Source organism: Sorex araneus, chromosome 5 (assembly GCF_027595985.1).
Source record: "Sorex araneus isolate mSorAra2 chromosome 5, mSorAra2.pri, whole genome shotgun sequence".
NCBI classification, from domain to species: Eukaryota; Metazoa; Chordata; class Mammalia; order Eulipotyphla; family Soricidae; genus Sorex; species Sorex araneus.
The window spans coordinates 111,864,911-111,880,834 of record NC_073306.1 but is presented as its reverse complement, the minus strand read 5'-3'; the positions used below and the strand labels follow the sequence as shown (position 1 = coordinate 111,880,834).

Genomic DNA, 15,924 nt, shown 5'->3' with positions numbered 1-15,924 from the left:
CTGTGACTCACTAATTAAAAAAATTTTTTAAGTTAAAAAAAAAGAAATTAAAAAAATAAAAAAGAGAGAGAACTACAGGCCTATATCCTTGAAGAATACAGATGCAAAGATCCTCAACAAAATATTGCAAATATAATCTAATAATTCATCAAAAGGTCATATAACTCAACCAAGTAGGATTCATCCCAGGTATGCACGCATGGTTTGATATGTGCAAGTCAATCAACACAATACAGTATAACAATAAAAGAAAAAAATTAAAATTATATTATCATATCAATAGATGCAGAGAAATCATTTGACAAGATTCAGTACCTATTCAAATTTTAAAAAAACTCAGCAAAATGAAAATTGAAGGGACTTTCCTCAGTATAGTCAAAGCCATTTACCACAAGTCCACAGCAATTATACTTAATGGGGAAAGACTAAAAGGCTTCTAAGATCAGGCATAAGACAAGTTTGCTCACTCTCACTACTACTATTCAGTGTAGTGCTGGAAGAAATGGGGATCAAGATACAGAAACAACCCACAGAATGGGAGAAATTAGTTACCAACATTTATCTGATAAGGGGTTAATATCCAAAATAAGGCATTGGTAGAACTTTACCAAATTAAAAAAAATCAATCCCCCCCAAAATAATGGAAAAGAGATGAACAGAAATTTCCCCAAAGAATAAATACAAATACCCAAAAGTCATATAAAAAATATGCTTGACATCACTAACCATCAGGAAGATGCAAATGAGAACAGTGTGGTATCAACTCACACCACAGCAACTGGCACACATTCCAAAGAACAAGAACAACCAGTGCTTGCATGGACTGGGGGAGAAATGGACTCTCATTCACTACTGGCGTAAGTGTCAAATAGTACAGACTCTTTGGAAAACAATATTGACATTCCTCAAAAACTAGAAAGTGAGCTTACACAGCCCAGCAGTACCACTCCTGGGAATATGCCCTAGGAACCTAAAAGCACAATACAAATAGAGGTGCCTGCTATGTTCATTGCAGCATGCTCACAATAGCCAGAATTTGGAAAGAACCCAAGTGCCCAAGAACACATTAATGGATAAAGAAAGGTACATCTACACGGCTGTTAGAAAAACTGAAGTCATAAAATTTATTTATACATGACAGGACATGGAGAGTATCATGATGAGTGAAAGAGTGAGAGAAGAGGGACAGACATAGAATGATCACACTCCTTTGTGGGACGTTAAAGAAAAACATAATATGAGAGTAATACTCAATGACAATTGGGCTGGAGCGATAGCACAGCGGGTAGGGCGTTTGCCTTGCATGCGGCAACCCGGATTCGATTCCCAGCATTTCACATGATCCCCTGAGCACTGGCAGGGAGTGATTCCTGAGTGAGCCAGGAGTAACCCCTGTGCATTGCCGGGTGTGACCCAAAAAGCAAAAAAAAAAAAGAAAGAAAGAAAGAAAGAAAGAAAGAAAGAAAGAAAGAAAGAAAGAAAGAAAGAAAGAAAGAAAGAAAGAGGGAGGGAGGGAGGGAGGGAGGGAGGGAGGGAGGGAGGGAGGGAGGGAGGGAGGGAGGGAGGGAGGGAGGGAGGGAGGAAGGGAGGAAGGGAGGAAGGGAGGAAGGGAGGAAGGGAGGAAGGGAGGAAGGAAGGAAGGAAGGAAGGAAGGAAGGAAGGAAGGAAGGAAGGAAGGAAGGAAGGAAGGAAGGAAGGAAGGAAGGGAAAGAAAGAAGAAAGAAAGAAAGAAAGAAAGAAAGAAAGAGAGAGAGAGAGAGAGAGAGAGAAGAAAGAAAGAAAGAAAGAAAGAAAGAAAGAAAGAAAGAAAGAAAGAAAGAAAGAAAGAAAGAAAGAAAGAAAGAAAGAAAGAAAGAAAGAAAGAAAGAAAGAGAGAGAGAGAGAAAGAGAGAAAGAGAGAGAGAGAGAGAGAGAAGACAATAGAAACTAAGACTAGGAGAACTGGTCCATGGTAGGAAGATTGCCAGGAGGGGTGGGGGGGAAATGCAGGCAGGATAGAGAAGGGACCACTGTAACAGTAACAATTGGAAATGACCACTCTGAACAAGAACTGGGTGCTGAAAGGAGGTAAAGTGATATGTATGACAATCCTTCATTAACAATATTGGAAAACACAGTGCCTAAAAGAGGGGGAGACAGAGGATGACAGTGCACTGTGAAGGGGTAGGGTGTTGCAACATTGTATGATTGAAATCCCATCATGAACAACTTTGTAACTATATTTCATAGTGAGTCACTTAAGAAAATTTTAAAACCACACAGATGAAATTAAAATATCTTCTCTCTTCCAGAACACCCTTGTTTGTACATCCAAGAAAAAATTCTTTGCCCAAAATTTGGGCATCCCTTGATCCCGATAAATTTCCCTATAACATTAAGCATCACACTGAGGGAAAAAAAACACATAAATGGAGCTTACTACTTGAGAAATAGGGCAAGATATAATTGTATCTAGGCTTACTGGGGCTTTGCTTCATCTTGTTTAATAAAGTACTCGATAGCTCTTTGTTTAGACTAATTTTCCTTATCAACTACATTGTCTTTTCATAATATCATTTACATAAATAAAGGAAGCAACTTCATTAATGTGTAGGACCTTTTGTTTTAAAGCAAACTGTGCAATGCTAATTTTTTTATCACAAGGGATATAGCTAGATTATAGGCACCCATATCTACCATCAATCTAATACATATGTTTTAAAATTTACTCTCTTAATCCCCTGCTGTTCCTGTATGCCTTCTTCATGTCCGAAGATCAGTACTCACAGTAGCATTAAGCAAGTTCAAGTCAACACAATTAAGTTTAAGGAGATAGAGGATTAAGGATGGAGTCTTTCCAAATCCTCACACTTGAGGTGAGGTCCATATGAAAATATAATTCAAAGCTATATGGCTCATCAAAGATAAATGAGCTTAGTGTATCTATTTTAAGAAACAACAAAAATTGATCTAGTACAAAGCATTCAGGATTTTCATTTTTTAATGTGAAACGTGAACATACAATCTTTGGGGTTGATTTTATGGAAAAAAGTAAACATGGAGAGTATCATGCTAAGTGAAATGAGTCAGAAAGAGAGGACAGACATAGAGGGACTGCACTCATTTGTGGAGTGTAGGGTAGCATCACATGAGGCTAACACCCAAGGACAGTAGATACAAGGGCCAGGGGGATTGCCCCATAGCTGGAGACTGCTTCATGAGTGGAGGGGAGAAGGCAGATGGAATAGAGAAGGCATCACTAAGAAAATGATGGCTGGAAGAACCAGCTGGGATGGGAGATGCATGCCGAAAGTAGATAATGGACCAAACATGATGACTTCTCAGTGTCTGTATTGCAAACCATAATGCCCAAAAGTAGAGAGAGAGTATGGGGAATACTGTCTGCCATAGAGGCAGGGGGGAGGTGGGAAAGGGAGGGTCTACCTGGGATATTGGTGGTGGGGAATGTGCATTGGTGGAGGGATGGGTGTTTGATCATTGTGAGATTGTAACCCAAACATGAAAGCTTGTAACTATCTCACAGTGATTCAATAAAATTTAAAAAAAATTTTTTTAAATGATAACATGAAGACAAACTCATAAAGTAGCTGGTAGATAATATAATTTTACTGAAATGATAAATATAACTCATGAAAAGAAACAAAGAAACAGTTGTTGTTTTTAACTTTCTGGTGAATAAATTTTAAAAATTTTGATTTCCTTGTTCACCATCTTTATGTCAGCAAACTAACATAATAAAATTGGAAAATGAACAGATTAAAAAAAAAGTAGCTATCCTAGTCTTCCATTGTGCCACTGTTAAAGACAAAATACACGGAGTTTTGGCTTGACTCCACATATTATTTCTGACATCTTTGCATTGTTTTTGATCACATGTTCATCTTAGAGGGTTTCTTGGAGGATAAACCAGTGTAACATATATGCAAGCTCCTGCTTCCTGTGTAGGTGTGTACGTTTAGGATTAATCCTGGTTAAGTCTCTTCTCTTGGTAGGAGCAGAGCTCTGACGTTCAGTCCAAGGAATACAGATGGCTTCTCTGCTTTGTTCAGAGATCCCATTAAACACCTAAGGTTCTCCTACTCCATCAAGATTTGCAAACTGATTTGTGTTTGTTACTTTTATGGAAGTCTTCAGTTGACCTCCCAAATCTCTATTGGCTTCTGTTCTGACATTAACATAGAAATGAACTTTTCTCCTTTAGGTGACATCCCTGAACCATAAATATTTCCGTACACACTTGGAGGATAGCCTTTCCTTGGGTCGACCCCTGCTTATTGAGGACATTCGTGAAGAACTAGATCCAGCCCTGGATAATGTCTTAGAAAAGAACTTCTTTAAAACAGGCACCACTTTCAAGGTGAGCTTCATAGAAAAATTTAAAGAGAAATAAGAGAAAAAAGAACAATGGTGACATCTACTTACCTTTTTAAGCATAGCAACAAGGCAATCTTCATGTGGAGGGATTTGGTATCAGGAATAATGCCATTCCCAAATCCATATTTAATATTACCCTTTTAAAAAATAGAACATAAAAATACAAGTGAAGAATAATATTTTGTTAAGAGTTGCTATTTAGCTGAAATTAAATAAGATATTAAGGAAAGGCACTGTCTGATCATAATGTACTAGTGTTATTCTCAAAATATATATTTTAGTGACTGAGAAAATTGGTTTTGCAAGCTGTATATACATCTACACAATAAAACCTGGATTTCTTCACTGAAGAAAATGATATTTTAATAAAGTCTAGGAACATTGACTAGTTCATTCTCTTTTTTATTAACTTTCAACCTAAACTCAGACTTTGCTGGAAGCTATGATATATTATTCCCAGTTGTCGATGATCACATGAATTCTTTTCAGTATGAGTTTCTCTTTAAATTATCTACCTTTAAGTGTGTGGGGGGGGTTGTTTGTTTTATTTTTTAATAAATCACACAGAACACCGAAGGGAAAGGAGCTCCCAGCCAGTACTTAGGAGGCCTGGGGAGAGGTGGCCAAACCTGCCCCGTCAGCCAGCTGAACACCGCCAGGCCCTGAGACTTCAGCGCTGCTCAGGGCCACACCCAGTGGTTCCCAGGGACCTCCAGGGCCACACCCAGTGGTGCTCAGGAGACCATGTGCCACTGGGCAACACAGCAGGGTCAGACACAGTAGTATTGTATGATCTCTCTGACTCCAACAGAACATTTTTGATTAAGGGTTTGTTGTTTGTTTGTTTACATTTTTTATTAGTGAATCACCGTGAGGTACAGTTACAGACTTGCAAACTTTCATGCTTGCATTTCAGTCATACGTGCCCATCCCTACACCAGTGCCCATTTTCCACCACCAATGGTCCCAGCATCTCTCCCATCCCCACTCCTAATTCCTCCCTACACACACACCCGCCACCCCGCCTCTGTGGCAGGGCATTCCCTTTTGTTCTCTCTCCTTTTGGGTGTTGTGGTTTGCAATAGAGGTATTGAGTGGCCATCGTGTTCAGTCTATAGTCTACTTTCGGCACACATCTCCCATCCTGAGCTGGTCCTCCAAACACCCTTTACTGGTGTTCCCTTTTCTATCTGAGCTGCCTTTTTCCCCCCAGCATGTGAGGTCGGCTTCCAAGCTATGGAGTAATCCTCCTGATATTATCTCTACTATTCTTGGGTGGTAGTCTCCCATTCTATTACTTTATATTCCACAGAAAGGGTTTATTGTTGTTCTATATTTTGCTTTCACTTTGGATCAATCCATTTCATAAAACTGGTGATTTAGGTAAATATTATATATATTTATTAAGTGGAAATAATTTTTTAATATTTCCTCCATAGGTCTGTTCTTTTTTTATGCCATACTTAACCTGCCAAAGCAAGTTGTAGAATCTCTATTTCTGAAGATCCTTTAGACACTCCAGATTCTTGTCTGTAATGAGGCGTTGTGCCAAAGAATGCATGTGGCCAGGCCTCAGAGATGTGGGGCTCAACCAGGCACAAGATGAAGATAAATTGTTTTTTTTTTTTGGCTTTTTGGGTCACACCTGGCAATGCACAGGGGTTCCTCCTGGCTCTGCACTCAGGAATTACTCCTGGTGGTGCTCAGGGGACCATATAGGATACTGGGAATTGAACCCAGGTCGGCCGCATGCAAGGCAAATGCCTTGCCCTCTGTGCTAGCTGTGCTATTCGTTTCAGCCCCTGAATATAAAACTTTTAAGTCAGGAAACAGTGTTACTATTTCCACCTGGTTTTGAGATAGCAGATCCAGCTGTTTTTCATATTAATGTAAACTGTTCTGTTTAAGATAAATGTTGCCTTCTGGTGTGGTGAAGGCAGGGGAAGACTGGCATTTTTTTCCATTGAAAATTTCATTATCTCTGTTGCAAAATATGCTTCAGATGTGAATGTGATGAAAAATATGACACTGTAAACACAACAAATGTCATCGTAACCAGCAATTTCCTTGAGTATGAAAGCAAGCAGATCTTAGATGTGTTAGTTTTCCTTCACTCAACATTTGTTTTGGATATTTTTTTATTTAAATTTTTGGTACGGATAAAAACATCTTCAGACATGAACACAAATCCAAATTATTCTAAAAGAATAGTATAAATGATTTAAGATTGGTGAGTAAAAGTTAACTTTCCTTTGTGATTATTTCAAGTTTCACAGTATGGACCTGTAGTAAATTCTTTCTTAAACAGAGCTTGAATACCCTGTCCTTCAAGTTGTTGTTGTTATTTTTAACTTTATATTTGCCTTGCATAGGTTAAAGTAGGTGACAAGGAGTGTGATGTCATGGATACATTTAAGCTTTACATCACTACAAAGCTACCAAACCCTGCTTTTACACCTGAGATCAATGCTAAAACATCAGTCATTGATTTTACTGTTACGATGAAAGGACTTGAGAATCAGTTACTAAGGAGAGTAATTTTAACTGAGAAGCAGGTAATAATTCTCTCAAGGTAAAGAACTTATAATAAATATTAAAATGTATTCAGAATTGCTAATTATAATAATATGATTATAATTATATATTTATTCTTATAATAATATAATTCTATCTGTAGATATATGGGAATTTAATCTTGGATAGAACTATAAAATTCATTAAAATAATGACTTTGGACAAAAATGAATCACTCTAAATGAGTACTAGTACCACTGTAATTGTTTAAGCTACAAAAATCAAGTATTCTTAAATTAGTAGAGTCATACTTTCATTTTAGTTAAACAAAATTTGCACTAAAGCAGGAAAATTAAGTAAAATAAGTTTTAATAAAACCAAGGACAATTTGTGACTAGAAGAATTTTTAAAAACCGATACTAGATTCAACCAATTTTTAAGACCATGTTCAGAAAACACTGGATGTTGTGTATAAAACATTCTGCATAAAATATGGACGTTTGCATATGTAATATATTTGCATGAAATCTCTGAAAGTTTGTTTGCTTAAATATAATTCATCTTAGTATTGAGAGTTCAAGGAAAAAGCAAGGTTATAAAGACCAAAGAGGCATAACGTGGGTGGGGTGAGAAAACTAAAAGCAGAGAAACAAAAGACTCAATAAGGGAAGAGAAAAAGGGAGGAGACAAGAGGAGCCAGCCACAAACACCGAGGAAAGACATGCAAAGGTGGGAAGAGAAATGTCGGCGGACAGCAAAGACACAATGTCAATAAAATGAGCCATAACATTTAACGTGGTGCGCAGAGGTGGTAAGCCTGGGGGCAGGACGTGTAGTTTGAGAAGAGCCAGTTCAAGCTCTGACGCTCATTGGTTCTTTCCCACCAAAGAGCCGCGCTGGTGCAATCCAGAGGAGGACTCTGTCCAGCTCCAAGCTGCGCAGAGCAAGCCCTGGTCCTTCCTTGCATTGCTTCCGTCTCCTCACACAGGTCATCTCTCGAAGAGGAGTCCTTCCTTCATGGCCCGAGTCTTTCTATGGGTCCGCTCTGAGGGGCTTCCTCACTAGTGAAGAATCACGAGTAAAGGGAAAGCCCAGGCACAGGCCCGGGACAGCACATTCTTGACCCAGAGTGCCCACTCCACTCCGCTGGCCTTAGCACCCCCCCTTCCTGAACAAGCAGTGCTCATACTTAGATGCTGGAGGGAACCAAAGTGCACTTGACTGGCAATAGGGTATTCTGAACGTGCTGTTAAACTTCCTAATGGTCTTGCACTCACGCCTCCAAATTACAGACGGAACAAACAGAGGCCAGAAAGAATAGCATCTTAACCAGACTTTCTCCCGCAAGACTGCCCAGAGAGGCAATACGGATCACGCTTCGGACTTTGCAAGAGTCCACTGTTTTTTCATAGGATACTAGAAAGAATACTAGTGATTTTGTTCATTCCTATACTGCCACCCAGGGGTGATTTCTTTTTTATTTTAAACGTGAAGTTTATTTCAACAACAACACGCTTGACTTGAAGGGAAAACCACATAAGATTCATTTCTTTGAAAGTAGTTTTAGACAGATTGCCTTACATGGAACAGCTATGTACAAAAATGTTATAAAATTGTCCTAAATAAATAACCATTATCAATGAAAAACACAAAAATTCTCCAATCAAACAAGGTATGCAAGAGAAGAGTTTTTGTGTTTTTCTTTTTTGTTAAACTTTGAAAGCAAAATAACTTGTTGGAATATGAAGATAAGAGCTGGATGGGCACGCCACTAATGGACAGAGGGTATTTTCACAGGGCCAATAATTTTCCCCACCCCATCTCCACCTGATGTCAACCAAAACATACCATTGGCCATTTCATTTTCAAAAACTGCAATGCTTGTGCACATACACCAAATACTTTACATACAATAAGGAAATGGGGAAGGACGATAATGAAAGAATAGAGAAAACAATACTGTTAATAGTGAGGATGTGGGGGAACCCAACCGCGTTGTTCGGATTGCGAAGGTCTTCTTGGTCCGGAAGACCTCTGGGGAAGGCAGCAGAATCTCTGTAGCAGACACCGCTCCGTTTCCAGCCGTGTGGGGCTGCCGTCAGGTCGTTCATGGGAGGCTTTCATTAGTTCACCGAGTGGTGTACGCCTCTCATCTTAAACTGCACCCCTGAACCATCCTGACCCGCCACCTTCAAACTAATATGATCGTTGTTCTCATCTGGATGCTTCCTTGGGTTTTTTCGTTGGCCAAGGAGAGCACCAGAAATCTCAGCAGCAGCTTCACAAGAGGTACCTGACAGGTCACAGGTCAGTCCCAACACACAGCAGTGCCAGGAGGCAGGAGGTACAGAGGTACAAGGGTGGGCGGGGGCGCATCCTGCGCTCCCTTCCCCCATCCAGGGTGCGTGAGCACCACTGCGGGTGGGATTGTTTTAATGAAAACTCCTTATTAACTATCCCCTATACATAGAGCCATTATCTTTTTCATCACCCCATAAAACATTGCAAACTTGCATCGGAGTTGGAGAACAAGTGAATAAGGCCTGTCTCTGCCAGTAATTAGCCGCACATATTGTATTGGACATTGTTTGGGTTTTAGTACAAAGGGGCCTCAGTTGGCCCAGATATAAAGGACTTGAATATAATTCACACTAATATAACCGATGCAATGTTGGCTGAGTCCATTCTCTTGAAACACTTCCGGATGAGTGCTGCCAAGAACACAAGTGTCACTCTATAGAATTTTGTGGGAGCTACTTGCAAATTGTGGTACAGCTCACAGTTGATAGACAATTGCTCTGACGACTTGACTTAGGAGGACTTTTCTGAAGTAGGTTCATTTTCTGAAGCAAGAAACTTCCTCAACTAGGTAGTTAAAAAACACCTTTAATAAAATCCAAGGACAATGTGTGATGGTGCAAGATCAGAAGGGGAATGCTCTGAATGTTACTGAGACTATTTAAACTTGCTCTTTATTTAGCAGAAATCTTACAGCCATATTTTAAAAAGAAAAAAAAATAGCCTTCCAAACACCCAGTTTAGCTCTGCTGGTAGAAAGAGCTGCAGGACAATAGAAAATGAATTTATATTGACAAAGAACCTGGAGTATTTATAGACAGGTCTCAAGCCAAGAACTTACATTTGACTTCTGTGGCCCCTTGTCTTTTAGTTCTAATGCCTTTTTCTTTCTACCACTTCTGCCTCAGATAAAATTTGCATTTCTCACCGAAGTGAGAGCAAGGCCACTCCAATTAAAGTAGTTTTAGAACCAGGAAGAGAACTGGTAATAATCAGGTAAAATTATTTGCACAGGGTCGTGCCTTGTGTGGTTAGTGTAAGTGCTATGGAAACTTCAAGTTAATAGGCCTAATTTTGCAAAATTGTCCGGGGAAACAAATTCAGATAGATTTGGCTGATTATAGTTATTTCTTTTGTTATTTAAACATTGAAACATTTCTAACAGAAGAGCTTGCTTAATGGGCTGAGTATGTGCTTTGCATGAGGGAAGCCAGATTGAACCCCAGCACCATGTGGCCCTCTGAGTACTATTGGGAGTGATACAGGGCACAAAGCTGGAAGCAACCCCTGAACAATGCTGGGTGTGACTCCAAACCGATGTAATTAAGTACTTAAATAAATGATCACTGTATCACTGTCATTCCATTGCTCATCGATTTGCTTGAGTGGGCAACAGTCTCCATTGTGAGACTTGTTACTGTTTTTGGCATATTGAATACAGCATGAGAAGCTTGCCAGGCTCTGCCGTGCGGGTGGGATACTCTCGGTAGCTTGCCAGGCTCTTTGAGAGGGATGGAGGAATCGAACCTGGGTTGGCCGCGTGCAAGGCAAATTGTCCTACTCGCTGAATTGACCATAAACAATTGGATTGCCATAATAATTGTAAGTTACAGCTGTGACACTATTTTCTGTTTCTTAATAACAGGAGTTAGAATCTGAAAGAGTTAAACTTTTGGAGGATGTGACTTTAAATAAGAGGAAGATGAAAGAACTTGAAGATAACCTCCTTTATAAATTAAGTGCTACAAAAGGTATTGTTCCTAAGACATAGCCAAATCATGGCTTCTGAATAAGGATTTCTTACACACACTTTTCAATGCCCCTTGTGATTACAGATGCTGGAAAATCATTGAGTGATCAATGCCAAAACCAGTGAGGCAGTTTCCATCTAGACATTAAAGAGAGAACCTGATTTTTGAATTAGCAAAGAGAGTGAGCATTCACCACTAACACAAATTTCTAAGTAGTATTGCTCTCTCCTGAGAAAAATAAAGGCTCCCAGTAGAGCTAGGCAACTCATGACAGACGAATTTGCTTGCCCAAAGGACATTAATGTGCCTAGTCTGTATTTCTTTTAAATTGATGCTTTTTGGCATCGAAATGCAGCCACCTTAGAGGGTGGTGAGCTGTGTGGTCCATGTGAGAGACGTGCTCGCTCCCAACCCAGCCTCCCCTGGGCAGTCAGGGAAGGCATCTGACTGGGAGGCCAGACCACATGCCTGACCCTTCCCCAGGCGTCTCATCTCTCTGCAATGTGTAGAAAAGTTTACCCAGAGAAAAGTAAGACCAACAAATGTAATATTGTTCTGTATTTAGAATACTAAACAGGCACATTTTAGAATTCTAAGATTTTCCATCTGGTAGCCATCTCATTCTGAAAAATGCCCACCAGCACTTTAATTCTTAAAGTCAAAAACAAAAAGATCTTAACCTTAGAGAGGAAAATGGTGCATTATTCTCACTTACTTCACAGTGGGGCTGGAGCGATAACACAGCAGGTAGGGCATTTGCCTTGCACATGGCTGACATGGGTTCGATTCCTCTGTCTCTCTCGAGAGCCTGACAAGCTACCCAGAGTATCCCCGCCCGCCCGCCAGGCAGAGCCTGGCAAGCTCCCGTGGCATATTCAACATGCCAAAAACAGTAACAACAAGTCTCACAATGGAGACGTTACTGGTGCCTGCTCAAGCAAATTGATGAACAACGGGATGACAGTGCTACAATACTACTTCACAGTGACCTCAGCCCAGTGTCCCTTTTTCTGCCTTGCACTCACTGCTTAAACTGGGAAATTCATCGCTCTTTAGTCCAGTGACTTCTCCCAGACCCCCAGGTTCCTGATATTAACAAGGGGAGTTGGGACTCCTCCCTGGGCCTGCCTAGAGGTAAATGACAGTTTGGACTTCTGTAGTGGATGTCCTATGCCCATAGTGGGATGAGGAAAGATGGGTGGGATGCAGGACTCAGCAGCTGCCCGCAACTCACTCACCTGCCACCCAGAATTCTGGGATAAGCAGGAGCATAGCTCTTGGTCAACAACCTAGCCATAAATCTAGCATCACTTATGTCTCTTTCTGCACCTTAAAGCTATAGGGCATTAGCACAAAAGTTTGTAAGTCTGTAACTGTACCTCACGGTGATTCAGGTAAAAATTTTTTAAAAATAAAAAAAACTGTAGGGCATTTGCCTTGCACAAGGCTGATCCAGGTTTGATCCTGGGTCCCCAAGCCGTTAGGGTGGTCCCTGAGCACAGAACCAGGTCCTGAGCACTGCCAGTGTGCCCTCAACCACCCTCCTCCCACAAGAACACCAAAAATAGCTGAATTTCTCATTGAAAAGTAACTTACATTAAAATAATGAATTTGCTAAAATTAAACTTAAGATTTAGTACAAAAAGATAAAATCTGGTAGCATCCTAAAACATGGAAGGAACTGAAGGGTAAGCAAAATAAGTCAGAGGACAAAGACAACCAGATGATCTCACTCATCATGGTATATAGAGAAACAAAACCAGGGAATAGTCAATATAAATGATAACGAAGCTTGGATTACAAAATATAGTGAGGGATTGGTAGGGGTGGTAGTGAAGGTCAGACTGGAGGTGATGGAGCAATAGTGTGGGGGGGTTGTGGGCACTTTAATGCTGGTGGGGTGCAGTAACTTACCATAAACTTTAGCATTATTGTAGCTATATTACTCAAATTATAATAAACATTTTACGTAAATAAAAACTGTTTAAAATGCTCAAAAATGTTTTTTTCTTCTTGCCAGTAAGACACTTTCACTCTCTCCCCAGTCTGGTCAATGATGTAGGGAGATCAGAGTTCTCAGTGACCCACAGTATTACTGGTGTAAGAGGCATAGAGAGTATCTGGGTCATTTCAGGCCACCAGCTCACATGTGAAACCAGCAGAATGGACAAACTGGCGATCCTGCAAGATGGCAGGAAGGGGAGGCCTATTGCCCTAGAAACAAAGTCACTGGTAGTGGAGGGAGAATAATTTTGTCTTCAAACATGTGAAGACCCCTCACATGGGCTGCCTTGAGAATCCCTTTTTGCAAAATTTCTGACATAGTGGGAGTTCCTCGTAGGAATGCTCCAGACAGACTCAGGCTCCAGGTGGCCCTGGGTCTGGAAGCCTTCAGGCTTGCAATTCTGCTCTTCTGCCATGTGGGCTTGGAAGGAGTGAAAAATCCATCACAACATGATACCAAAATGGGTACATCTTACTCTGCAGTTCTTGGTCCCATCATTCATTTTCTTCTTTGGTTGTTAGGTTCATTGGTAGATGACGAATCCCTCATTGGTGTCCTTCGCACCACCAAGCAGACGGCAGCTGAAGTCAGTGAAAAGCTCCATGTGGCTGCAGAAACAGAGATCAAGATCAACACAGCTCAAGAGGAGTTCCGGCCCGCAGCCACCCGTGGCAGCATCCTCTACTTCCTCATCACAGAAATGAGCATGGTCAACATCATGTACCAGACCTCTCTGGCCCAGTTCCTGAAGTTATTTGATCAGTCCATGGCCAGGTGGGTCCTTGCTACCCTCCCCTCTCTGCTGCCCTCCTGCAAGGAAACGCTTAAACAAGTTGCTCGCCTATTCGTATCTTCCTTTAGAAATTGTTTCTCACATCTTGTATTTGAAAAAATGTATTGCAGATCTGAGAAGTCCCCACTACCAAATAAAAGAATTGTTAATATCATCGAGTTTCTGACGTATGAAGTCTTTATCTACTCTGTCCGAGGCTTGTATGAGAGCCACAAATTTCTCTTTGTACTCCTCATGACTTTGAAGATCGATCTTCAGAGAGGGACAGTCAAACACAAGGAGTTTCAGGCTCTCATTAAAGGTAAAGTATTTGGACTGGAAAGGTTATATGCCAAGGGTTTGGATATGCTCTTTGATGTACCATCAATCTGGTTACAATGAGACAGTAAAGGAGTAAGTTGTGAGTTGGGAACGTGACTCCACAGAGGAGGACATACAGCACATGTGCCAGGCCCTGGGTTTGATCTCCTGCACCAAAGGGGGAAAGCTGCAGTCACTTCATTGGTGAAGAGGCAGAGTCTTGCAGTCTGCATCCAGGCCCCATGAAAATCCTCCTCCTATCAGAAGTAGGATTCTGGTGAAAGTAAAGTTCTTGATAACTCCCCTGATATCTTTTATTTTGCCCTAATCACTCAGAGTACTTTATTCACATCTATAATTCAATGAGGATTGATGGTTGCCACCCTTGTTAAAAGACCTGAATGCCAAGGGAGAAAAAGAGTTGCTAATGATGAGCCAAGGAGAAATTCCTTTAGCAAAGGAGTACAGTGATTTTTAAGATTTAAGAAAACAAACTCACAAATCAAAAGACCCAGTTGCACACTGATCTGATCAGATCTGAAGTTGCTCCTATCACTTATCTCCATGTTAAAAGTATAATTTAAAAAACCAAAACATGAGATTCTTATTTCAGTTTGACTTGAACAGGTGTATATTGAACCTACTATGCAAATCTAAGGATTAAATCAGTCATTGCTTTTATAAGAAATAAAAGTCTCATACTAGGGCGAGAGTAGTTGGATTTTAAGTGCTTGTAAAATAAGTCAAAATAATTTAAGATTTTTAAGAGATATAAGGGTTATAAAAGCTAAAAATAAAGCAGTAGGTCTAAACGTAAGGAAAGGTCACATGTGATTGGTAAGAACAACAGTAGCAGCAAAAGCTTGGAAAATATGTCTTTGTTGAGTAGAGGAGTAATTTTTGTGAGTACTTGAGACATGGATAAAAAAGTTTCAATCTTTCCCTTTGATTTACATTTTCTAGGTTTTTAAAATTTCCCCTTATACCTCAAAGAGCAATTGCTCTTTTTGCACATGGTTTAATCATGTACTGACTCCCCATCTTTCCTCTAAAAAAGAAGTGGCATTGGACATAGAGCCTGGGTGGCACGTAGAATTAAGAAAAGCTTTCTATGCCGACTGGCAGGACTGAGGAATGACATGCATGCAGGAGCCTTGGTTCAAATACTTGCTTTGTAAACCATGGTGCTTAAACAAAGTAAAAAGAATAAGATAAATGAGTAAGAGGGGGAAAAGAAATGCATTGTCAAAAAAGGTAACGACAATAGAGATGAATTGATAAATAGAATTTATGACACAATGTTTCAGTCAGTATTAGGACTGTTTTGTGTTCATAAAACTAATCCAAACCTGCCAGTCACTTAACACAGTAATGACACACTTCTCATTCATGCTCTCTCTCTAACACTCGATCAGTATCACCCAGGAATCCAAATTACCTACAAAATTAATGTTGCAGAGGGATAGGGATGTGCCAAATGTTGTTGGCTGTTATAGTTACCCCATAAATGATATAGTTACATATGCCTCTAGTTCATTAGCCAAAGCAAGTTGTTGTGTCCTTGTTTAACTTTGAAGTGAAATACAATCTCCCTCCATACAGTCCCCCTCCAGAAAGAGAAAGTTTTCCAAAAAGATGTGTTGAATTTGAGATACTCAACAGACATTTAGAAAGGAAACATTGAACAATTTAGAGGAAATCAGATAGCAATAATAGAACATAGAAATAGCAACCAAAGTCATGCAATGGGAGGGATAATGGAGGAGGAAAATGTCGTCTTTCCAAATTCATGCTCCAAGGTCACAGGACACAGTGTACTTACTCTCATCATCCTACTTATAAGAAACAGAAAACTATCACTTCTTTTGACTCTATGAGTTGGCTTTCTC

General features: G+C 40.2%; 1 protein-coding gene across 1 annotated transcript in view; it reads left to right on the top strand.

Moving 5' to 3' along the window:
- DNAH8 (dynein axonemal heavy chain 8) overlaps nt 1-15,924 on the top strand; it is a 414,847-nt gene that overhangs the window by 301,974 nt on the left and 96,949 nt on the right. Inside the window, exons 75-79 of the mRNA XM_004619333.1 lie at nt 4,202-4,357; nt 6,747-6,929; nt 10,832-10,937; nt 13,464-13,716; nt 13,846-14,036. Of these exons, the coding sequence (XP_004619390.1) occupies nt 4,202-4,357; nt 6,747-6,929; nt 10,832-10,937; nt 13,464-13,716; nt 13,846-14,036 (889 nt within the window). The remainder of the gene's footprint in view (nt 1-4,201; nt 4,358-6,746; nt 6,930-10,831; nt 10,938-13,463; nt 13,717-13,845; nt 14,037-15,924) is intronic.